At 38.4% G+C, this 11,224-nt stretch overlaps 2 protein-coding genes across 6 annotated transcripts; both read right to left on the reverse strand.

Annotated features, from left to right (window-relative positions):
* Positions 1 to 282: 282 nt before the first annotated feature.
* Positions 283 to 10,184, reverse strand: LOC149239418 (pyruvate decarboxylase 3-like). Of its 5 annotated transcripts, none has more exons than XM_089373412.1 (4): positions 9,296 to 10,184; positions 8,916 to 9,219; positions 1,174 to 1,292; positions 283 to 719 (listed from the first exon to the last, which is right to left on the reverse strand). In XM_089373412.1, exons 3-4 carry the CDS (start codon positions 1,231 to 1,233, stop codon positions 549 to 551), a joined length of 231 nt encoding a protein of 76 aa, XP_089229538.1. In that variant the 5' UTR covers positions 1,234 to 1,292; positions 8,916 to 9,219; positions 9,296 to 10,184; the 3' UTR covers positions 283 to 548. The 5 variants fall into 5 exon arrangements, with proteins under 5 accessions (XP_089229538.1, XP_089229539.1, XP_089229541.1 ...); XM_089373413.1 differs by lacking the exons at positions 8,916 to 9,219; positions 9,296 to 10,184 and adding exons at positions 6,820 to 6,930; positions 6,990 to 7,202; XM_089373415.1 differs by lacking the exons at positions 8,916 to 9,219; positions 9,296 to 10,184 and adding exons at positions 878 to 1,016; positions 4,088 to 4,417.
* Positions 4,943 to 8,110, reverse strand: LOC149239419 (uncharacterized). The gene is made up of 2 exons (XM_089373410.1): positions 7,260 to 8,110; positions 4,943 to 5,085 (listed from the first exon to the last, which is right to left on the reverse strand). The coding sequence occupies exons 1-2, from the start codon at positions 7,546 to 7,548 to the stop codon at positions 4,967 to 4,969; spliced, it is 408 nt and encodes a 135-aa protein (XP_089229536.1). The 5' UTR covers positions 7,549 to 8,110; the 3' UTR covers positions 4,943 to 4,966.
* Positions 10,185 to 11,224: the final 1,040 nt, after the last annotated feature.

The raw sequence follows: 11,224 nt of genomic DNA on the forward strand, positions 1-11,224 counted from the left end.
GTATGATTCCTATATAAACAAGTGTTGCATGTAGCCGGTAGTCCCTGCCTATATAACCGAAAAATTAGCATTTGTTATTTTAATTATATTGCAAAAATAGCTCCGACTAAGTTTGACACTAAACACTAAGCATGCTAACCAGTCACCAAAAAGTAGCCCTATGTTTGTGACCACAACTTGACCTCGGATATAAGAAAGTAAATTCAGATATAAATAATTCGAACATGATCCTATAAGTTAGACCAGAGAAAGAATGACATCTCAGACATGAATGACCCTGCCTATATAACCGAAAAATTAGCATTTGTTATTTTAATTATATTGCAAAAAAAGCTCCGACTAAGTTTGACACTAAACACTAAACATGCTAACCAGTCACCAAAAAGTAGCCCTATGTTTGTGACCACAACTTGACCTCGGACATAAGAAAGTAAATTCAGATATAAATAATTCGAACATGATCCTATAAGCCAAACCAGAGAAAGAATGACATCTCAGACATGAGCCGCAAAAAAGTGTTTCCAATTCCTAGTCTTTTCAAATCCTCCCTACTGAGGATTTGGCGGCCTGCTGTTTGCTGCTGAGACTCTGGAACCCCACTCAAGCAACTCTTTGCTTGTATCATCCTTGTGTACAATAACTTCAATGAAGCATAAGCAATCCTTTTTGGGTCCTAGGGCAGTTTTAATAGCCTCTACAGCCTCTTCTTCCGTCTTAACCTGCACAGAAAGAAGGGGTGCTGTTAAATAACAAAACAAATACCTGGTACAGAGTACTTAGGCATCCTGCATTTTCTAGGGCTGAGAAAAAACGATGAAAAGCTGACAATAACAACAAAACTGCCACGATAAGAATCAAAAAGAGAGGAGTAGATTACCGGTGTAGTTCCAATTCTTTATGACATTGTATGGGCCATCATGTATTTCAACTTCTATAGTATATCCTCCATTATTAATCAAAAAAATGATAGGATTCTGCCCATTTCGAATCATAGTAGACACATCCTGGACTATCACCTGTTGAAATAAGGAAGAATACATTTAGGGATAAAAACGTACTGATTTTTGGACAAAACAGATAACCCGAAGGAATTTAATATTTCAAATACAGATTCATTGTTATTCATTAAATAAAATATTACAGAATTTTATATAAAAATCCTTGCATCTGCACCTGAAAGCTTCCATCACCAATGCATGATATTAAACGCTTCTCTGGCGGTTGCTTGAGCATATCCCAGTGTTTCTCCTACAGACCAGCCTATCGATCCATACTGCATTTGGAACTCATACCTGCCAAACATACATTTAGCTCAACGAGCAAACAGCTGCAAACCACTGCAAATATAGAGACAAATATAGAGCCACTGTCGTAGTGATAGTCCCTGCCGGGGTGGTAGAAGCATGAACAGTCCCTGGGTATAAAGTTCGTTCTTATGCCCATGACCTTGGGAAAAAACAAATTTTTTTGAAGACCCAAATGCAAGCTTGCTATTTCTAGTCTAAAAAAACTATCTTCAACCATTCACTGATACGGAGTCACTGTTCTATGTAGGTTCAATTGAAACTAAAAGTTTCTTTATAAAATATAACCTGAAATTCATATTTTCTTTTTATAATGGCAACAAAAAGAAACACATCGAATATATGATATTTAGATGAGCATTAAAATGCAAAGGCTATGTTTAAAAATAAATTCCTAAACAAATACCAACCCACTGAAAATCAAGAGAATGGGAATTGACAATCAACTCATTAATATGGCAGTCAAGTGTAGAAATAAACAAAATTAAATGAAGCATCTATAATGAGATCCATGTAAATTTACCATTGAACCTTCAGGCCTCAACAACATTGTAAACTCTTTAGTAGGGTGACACAACCCCTCCACTCACTCAGATATAGCTAATATCAGGCACGCGATTATTCATTGAACAATTTTCAGCGAAAATACAGTGCTGAAGCAAACAATCCTTGGGAAAACAATGCGCCAAAATAATATATAAAACAGGATTATAAAAATTAATGGCCAAGTATAAACAACAGCATAATAATAAATTTCAGACCATTACACCCATGGCTAAGAATGAATATAATCTACCCATTGAATATGATTTAGATGGTGTTATATCTGAGCTTAAAAGATAAAGCTGTATAAAAATGAGATCTTAATTCATTAATTACATATACATAGCAATAACAGAGTCGTTTGGAATTTTCATATACAAAGAACCGGTGGCTGTTTTAAGAGATCTTACATTGAAGAAAGCATCCATATTAGAGATAGGGATAGTTGAATGTGTTTACCCTTGGTTCCAAACTATTGACATTTCACAAAATATTGCCTTGCCATAAACATTAGCAAGAATGAAATTGCCAGGAATTGGACACTTTCAAGTCTCATAAACCTTAAATTCCTCAACTTAAATGGATGCTTAGCGATGGAGAAAGCTCAGTCTACAAGGTCTGATATCTTTGTACGTAGTTGAAACAGAGCAATCGAATTTTCTGGGAAGATATTCACAAACTTTTGGTGATTATTTTTGTACATTATACCACCAAATATTAATTCTCTCACATATATATTCTCTAAATTAAGAACATAATTCTCTCACATATATATTCTCTAAATTAAGAACACAATCCCTCTAATTGAGGCATTAATTTCATCATCTCTCATTCACTTTTCTGCTCAACGTTCATCATATCTCATTCTCCTTAACCTATAAATTCAATATTAAAAGCATTTCACTATGTCGTCTACTATCATGATCGTTGACAGCAGTCAGTTATGGTCGGTGGAATACATGAACGCATATAGAGTTGGATAGGCATAGGCAGCTGGAGCTACAGTTGAGAATTGGCCCTAGAGGAGGCACCAGAGTAAGCAATAGAGGCATTGGCCCCAGAGGAAGCACTGGAGTAAGCCGTAGAAGGTAGAGGCAATAATTCTTTATATAGAATTGAATCCCTAGACACAGAATAATTTCATCAATACATTCACATAAATCTACTGCAAATGCCTAATAACGAGCACTCTAGAATAATTTCATCAATGCATTCACATAAGCCAACAGCATAAGTTGAGGCATCGATCATATATATCACCATAAATCTCCTACACATAGCCACCCAATGTCATTAAGTCCGTGAGGGAAGCTACCTAAGTGAAAAAGGAAATTGCCATATATAGCTAATTCATGGTGTTTTTCTCTGTTTTTGAGACTAGCAAGATTTTTTCCAACCTTATGAGATTTTATTTGTCAAAGTTTACTATATAATGCTCAAAGGAAAAGGAGGATGGCTCAAAATCAGACTACTACCTTGCCCATTTGAAGCCACGCACTATGGAACTAGCTTTGTTGCTACCTTTGCTTTTTATTAGGATTCTTCTACAGGTGCTTCAACAGTTCGTGGTGAAACCCAGACTACTACCTTAGCTGGAACTAGCTTCTTCAACATAGCCACCCAATGTCATTAAGTCCGTGAGGGAAGCTACCTAAGTGAAAAAGGAAATTGCCATATATTTATAATTCATGGTGTTTTTCTCTGTTTTTGAGACTAGCAAGATTTTTTCCAGCCTTATGAGATTTTATTTGTCAAAGTTTACTGTAGCTACAAGTCGGCTAAGGATTTATCTACAAAGGCATTCAAATCCTAGGATTCAAACGATAAAGATAAAGCATTTTGGAATGCCAAATAACTTTGGCAGAGACACGCAAATGGTAAAGAAATTCTGGATTTTAAAATAACTTTAAACCATGAAAGGAAAAATTGAAATTCGACAGAGACCGGATTTTGTTAGAAATATTCAAAGAAGATTTCAAGAGAAAATTTGGGAATCCAATCAATAAGTGGCAGAGTATTCTTTTTGGAGGAAAATCAGTCTTATCCAGATCACTTCTAGCATTACCAAAGAGCAGCTTATTGCAATTTCTATATATTTCTTTAAATAAAGGTCTTGAATTAACATAATGAAAATGTATTTCACAGAGAATGTAGCTGCAGAAAAAGTAGAATTGGTACAATTCAATCCTGCTAAATAAATTTTTTGATCGATTGTAATTTTGCAGGGCTCACGACCATACCTGTCAAATAAAGCTGGACTTCAAACGCTGTCAAATAAAGCTGGACTTAAGTTGGACTTCAAAAGTTGTCAAAGTTCACTGCTCTCAAACTGTAATGTAATGTATACACGTAAAGACAAACTGTACAAACTGTAATGTATCAAGGTAAAGACAAAGCTTTAATGTAATGTATACATGTAAAGACAAACTGTACAAACTGTAATGTATCAAGGTAAAGACAGAGCTTTTACAAAAGAAGACCTATAAGACCCACAAAAAAACTGGAAGACACCTGTAACACATAAAAAAAGGAATCTGGAAGACACATAAAAAAAGGAAACTGGAAGACACCTGTAACACATGCAAAAAAATGTTTCATACAAAAAAATAATTCAACACGTAAAACCCTGTGGGCCCACAATTTTACCACTTCCCTGCCTATGTGGGCCTAGGGCCTACGACCTTACTACTCGTCTCTCTTGCATGCCCAACGCATGTCTACTTCTTACACGTGTCTACTTCCTAGCTAGGTGGAATGGATTGCTCAGCTCCAGACCTTAGACCTTAGACACTGTAAATAAATAAATGCAAATAAAAAAGTCCAGACACCTACTTTCTTGCTTACCTTTGATTCCTAGCTAGGTGGAATGGATTGCTCAGCTCCAGACCTTAGACCTTAGACACTGTAAATAAATAAATGCAAATTCTTGCTTACCTTTGATTGAAGCATCGTCACTACTTTCCCTCCATTACAGATTTCATTTACCTTTCACCATCCATCTTCTACTCTAGCTTCCCATTCCGTCCACTACATATTTCATTTACCTTTCACCATCCAGCATCTACTCCAGCTTCCTAGCTCCCCAGTTCACAAGCTCCATTACAAATTTCATTTACCTTTCACCATCTAGCTTCTGCTCCAGCTTCCCGGCTCCCCAGTTCACAAGCTTCCCACCAGCTAGCAAGCCATCTAGCGAACCAGCAAGCTCCAGTACTTCCATCCGAAGCTTTTGGTGAAGCTGCACAGAATCGGGTCAGAATATACAATGACAGCTCCAAAAACAGGTTTTCTAAAATAAAATTATGCCGAAATACCTTGAACGTTTTGGACATTGAAGCCCGCTGAGAAAGACAGAGACATTGCAGAAAGTCGCTCAACTGTTTTCCATCATAGAGCTTTTAATCCTGCATGATAGTTAGACCCTAACCCTGATCCTCTGTTGAAGCCATGCAGAACCGCCTCTCTTGCTTTTAATTTCACTAACCGCCCCCCGACCAAAAACTCTATTCCTCTGTCGCGCTTGCGGTCTAGGTCCATTAGATGCCGTAGCAGAGTCCCTGGTTCTAGCTTTTTCACCTCCGCTGAGCTGCGTTAAGGTAGGCATGCCCTTACTCTTTCCTACCTATATGCATGTTGCCTGCAAGTACTTTCAGCCCATTTCAGCCTCACCAAGGAGACCGTTGAGTTTTTCCGGTTTTTGACTTTCATCCTCATTCATCCTAAAACCTCCCTATGGGAACAAGAGTCCCTAGTTCCAGCTTTTTCACCACCACTGAGCTGCGTTAAGGTAGGCATGCCCCTACTCCTTCCTACCTATATGCATGCTGCCTGCGAGTCTTTCGTCTGACCTCCCTTTATTAAGCGCCTTCCTTTTTTGCCTTAACTACATTCTCTTCTTCTGCTTGCTTTACCAAGCCAACAGATCTATATCGAAAACCCCCTTCGGCAACAGATCTATATCGAAAAACCCCTTCGGCTTCAGGATCTTCTAGTTTTGAAAACCCCCTTCGGCCTCAACCTTTTTCTTTGCCCATGCTTGGCGCTTAAACCACTGCTCTTACTTGGTCTCGATCTGGTAGTCATGCTACCTACAAAACCCTTCGGCCTCAGCATCTTCGAGTTTTGCATAATATCTAGAAATCGCCTGTACCAATCGTATAATGAATGAGAATACAAATTATTTTAGAAACTCAGGACACTTACCACATTTGTAAGTGACACTTGTGGTCCATGCAAATGTATTGGCATGTCACAATAAAACGTGTTGACGTCTTGCAATATTGGAAAACATTGGTTAAATGGATCAGTACGGCGCGTCTTGCAATATTGGAAAACATTGGTTAAATGGATCAGTATGGCGTATTATGAATCGGTCCCGGCAATAAGACCTCGAACACAAAACTTTGGATAAAACAAAAAAAACGACGAAATGTTTATTTAAAACATTGGTTAAATGGTTTGGGATGCCTAAATTAATATGAAATCGATCGATATCGATTGCTATAGTCCCATGCTGAGTACCAACCGTATAATGAATGAGAATACAAATTATTTCAGAAACTCAGGACACTTACTACATTTGTAAGTGACATTTGTGGTCCATGCAAATGTGTTGGCATGTCACAATAAAACGTGTTGACGTCTTGCAATATTGGAAAACATTGGTTAAATGGATCAGTACGGCGTGTCTTGCAATATTGGAAAACATTGGTTAAATGGATCAGTACGGCGTATAATCAATCGGTCCCGGCAATAAGACCTCGAACACAAAAATTTGGATAAAACAAAAAAAACGACGAAATGTTTATTTAAAACATTGGTTAAATGGTTTGGGATGCCTAAATTAATATGAAAAATCCCAAACACCTACTTTCTTGCTTACCTTTGATTCCTAGCTAGGTGGAATGGATTGCTCAGCTCCAGACCTTATACCTTAGACACTATAAATAAATAAATGCAAATTCTTGCTTACCTTTGATTGAAGCATCGTCACTGCTTTCCCTCCATTACAAGATTTCATTTACCTTTCACCATCCAGCTTCTACTCTAGCTTCCCATTCCGTCCACTACATATTTCATTTACCTTTCACCATCCAGCTTCTACTCTAGCTTCCCATTCTGTCCACTACATATTTCATTTACCTTTCACCATCCAGCGTCTGCTCCAGCTTCCCAGCTCCCCAGTTCACAAGCTCCATTACAAATTTCATTTACCTTTCACCATCCATCTTCTGCTCCAGCTTCCCGGCTCCCCAGTTCACAAGCTTCCCACCAGCTAGCAAGCCATCTAGCGAACCAGCAAGCTCGAGTACTTCCATTCGAAGATTTTGGTGAAGCTGCACAGAATCGGGTCAGAATATACAATGACGGCTCCAAAAATAGGTTTTCTAAAATAAAATTATGCCGAAATACCTTGAACGTTTTGGACGTTGAAGCCCGCTGAGAAAGACAGAGACATTGCAGAAAGCCGCTCAACTGTTTTCCATCCTAGAGCTTTTAATCTTGCATGATAGTTAGACCCTAACCTTAAGCCTCTGGTGAAGCCATGCAAAACCGCCTCTCTTGCTTTTAATTTCACTAACCGCCCCCCGACCACAACTCTATTCCTCTGTCGCGCTTGCGGTCTAGGTCCATTAGATGCCGTAGCAGAGTCCCTGGTTCTAGCTTTTTCACCACCGCTGAGCTGCATTAAGGTAGGCATGCCCCTACTCTTTCCTACCTATATGCATGCTGCCTGCAAGTACTTTCGGCCCATTTCGGCCTCAACGAGGAGACCGTCGAGTTTTCCCGGTTTCTGACTTTCATCCTCATTCATCCTAAAATCTCCCTATGGGAACAGGAGTCCCTAGTTCCAGCTTTTTCACCACCACTGAGCTGCGTTAAGGTAGGCATGCCCCTACTCCTTCCTACCTATATGCATGTTGCCTGCGAGTCTTTCGTCTGACCTCCCTCTATTAAGCGCCTTCCTTTTTTGCCTTAACTACATTCTCTTCTTCTGCTTGCTTTACCAAGCCAACAGATCTATATCGAAAACCCCCTTCGGCAACAAATCTATATCGAAAAACCCCTTCGGCTTCAGGATATTCTAGTTTTGAAAACCCCCTTCGGCCTCAACCTTTATCTTTGCCCGTGCTTGGCGCTTAAACCACTGCTCTTACTTGGTCTCGATCTGGTAGTCATGCTACCTACAAAACCCTTTAGCCTCAGCGTCTTCGAGTTTTGCAGAATATCTAGAAATCGCCTGTACCAATCGTATAATGAATGAGAATACAAATTATTTCAGAAACTCAGGACACTTACCACATTTGTAAGTGACACTTCTGGTCCATGCAAATGTGTTGGCATGTCACAATAAAACGTGTTGACGTCTTGCAATATTGGAAAACATTGGTTAAATGGATCAGTACGGCGCGTCTTGCAATATTGGAAAACATTGGTTAAATGGATCAGTACGGCGTATAATCAATCGGTCCCGGCAATAAGACCTCGAACACAAAACTTTGGATAAAACAAAAAAAACGACGAAATGTTTATTTAAAACATTGGTTAAATGGTTTGGGACGCCTAAATTAATATGAAATCGATCGATATCGATCGCTATAGTCCGATGCTGAGTACCAACCATATAATGAATGAGAATACAAATTATTTCAGAAACTCAGGACACTTACCACATTTGTAAGTGACACTTGTGGTCCATGCAAATGTGTTGGCATGTCACAATAAAACGTGTTGACGTCTTGGAATATTGGAAAACATTGGTTAACTGGATCAGTACGGAGCGTCTTTCAATATTGGAAAACATTGGTTAAATGGATCAGTACGGCGTATAATCAATCGGTCCTGGCAATAAGACCTCGAACACAAAACTTTGGATAAAAAAAAAAAACGACGAAATGTTTATTTAAAACATTGGTTAAATGGTTTGGGACGCCTAAATTAATATGAAAAAGCCCAGACACCTACTTTATTGCTTACCTTTGATTCCTAGCTAGGTGGAATGGATTGCTCAGCTCCAGACCTTATACCTTGGACACTGTAAATAAATAAATGCAAATTCTTGCTTACCTTTGATTGAAGCATCGTCACTGCTTTCCCTCCATTACAGATTTCATTTACCTTTCACCATCCAGCTTCTACTCTAGCTTCCCATTCCGTCCACTAAATATTTCATTTACCTTTCACCATCCAGCGTCTGCTCCAACTTCCCAGCTCCCCAGTTCACAAGCTCCATTACAAATTTCATTTACCTTTCACCATCCAGCTTCTGCTCCAGTTTCCCGGCTCCCCAGTTCACAAGCTTCCCACCAGCTAACAAGCCATCTAGCGAACCAGCAAGCTCCAGTACTTCCATCCGAAGCTTTTGGTGAAGCTGCACAGAATCGGGTCAGAATATACAATGACGGCCCCAAAAGCAGGTTTTCTAAAATAAAATTATGCCGAAATACCTTGAACGTTTTGGACGTTGAAGCCCGCAGAGAAAGACAGAGACATTGCAGAAAGCCGCTCAACTATTTTCCATCATAGAGCTTTTAATCCTGCATGATAGTTAGACCCTAACCCTGAGCCTCTGGTAAAGCCATGCAGAACCGCCTCTCTTGCTTTTATTTTCACTAACTGCGCCCCGACCACAACTCTATTCCTCTGTCGCGCTTGCGGTCTAGGTCCATTAGATGCCGTAGCAGAGTCCCTGGTTCTAGCTTTTTCACCACCGCTGAGCTGCGTTAAGGTAGGCATGCCCCTACTCTTTCCTACCTATATGCATGCTGCCTGCAAGTACTTTCGGCCCATTTCGGCCTCAACAATGAGACCATTGAGTTTTTCCGGTTTTTGACTTTCATCCTCATTCATCCTAAAATCTCCCTATGGGAACAGGAGTCCCTAGTTCCAGCTTTTTCACCACCACTGAGCTGCGTTAAGGTAGGCATGCCCCTACTCCTTCCTACATATATGCATGTTGCCTGCGAGTCTTTCGTCTAACCTCCCCCTATTAAGCGCCTTCCTTTTTTGCGTTAACTAATTCTCTTCTTCTGCTTGCTTTACCAAGCCAACAGATCTATATCGAAAACCCCCTTCGGCAACAGATCTATATTGAAAAACCCCTTCGGCTTCAGGATCTTCTAGTTTTGAAAACCCCCTTCGGCCTCAACCTTTGTCTGTGCCCGTGCTTGGCGCTTAAACCACTGCTCTTACTTGGTCTCGATCTGGTAGTCATGCTACCTACAAAACCCTTCGGCCTCAGCGTCTTCGAGTTTTGCAGAATATCTAGAAATCGCCTGTACCAACCGTATAATGAATGAGAACACAAATTATTTCAGAAACTCAGGACACTTACCACATTTGTAAGTGACACTTGTGGTCCATGCAAATGTGTTGGCATGTCACAATAAAACGTGTTGACGTCTTGCAATATTGGAAAACTTTGGTTAAATGGATCAGTACGACGTGTCTTGCAATATTGGAAAACATTGGTTAAATGGATCAGTACGGCGTATAATCAATCGGTCCCGGCAATAAGACCTCGAACACAAAACATTGGATAAAACAAAAAAAAGGACGAAATGTTTATTTAAAACATTGGTTAAATGGTTTGGGACGCCTAAATTAATATGAAATCGATCGATATTGATCGCTATAGTCCCATGCTAAGGCAGGGACTAACAATAAGTAAATGGTACAAATGAATTTCCTCTATATGATTACTCTATAAAGTGAAATTAAATAGTCTTATTAAATCCCTACATATGGTTCTTATATAAATTGTAGAACTAGTGTTAGTGCCATTTATATATACCAGTTCAAGTGTATTTACTTGATTTAATAAAATATGTGATGTTTGAAATATAAATTAAATTTCAAATTATTTTCCATTTTCATCAGAATGAACAATTTATTTTTAATTTTACAATATTGAAAAAAAAAAATTGAATTAAATTTAAATCGAATACTTTTGTGATCCATATTGTAAATAAATATAGGAACTGTTCTGGTCCTCTCTGAGTTGTTTTCATCATATTCTTGTTTCTTTATTTATCATTATTAATTTAAGTTCTCTCCCATCTTTTTTTTTTATGGTATTCCCCCGTCATTAAATTCATAATTACTTTATTAATTAATTTAATTTATAACAATATATATGTCAATTTACTCTATTACCACTAATTTTTCTATTTTGGTTATAATATCTCATATTATTTATTTAATATAACTATGGTAAATAAATTGTTATGCTCATGTTTTTTTCTTTTTTGTTTTGTTTTTGATATATAATGGTTTGTATCATATTCTTAACCCTTTATAAATATATAATATTTTTGTTCATACCCTTAACCCTATTATTATAATTTATTTGTTTGGTTATAAAAACCAATCTAGAA

This window comes from Pinus tabuliformis, chromosome 8 (genome assembly GCF_031772625.1).
Source record: "Pinus tabuliformis cultivar Carrire ecotype Pingquan chromosome 8, CPIR1, whole genome shotgun sequence".
Lineage (NCBI taxonomy): Eukaryota > Viridiplantae > Streptophyta > Pinopsida > Pinales > Pinaceae > Pinus > Pinus tabuliformis.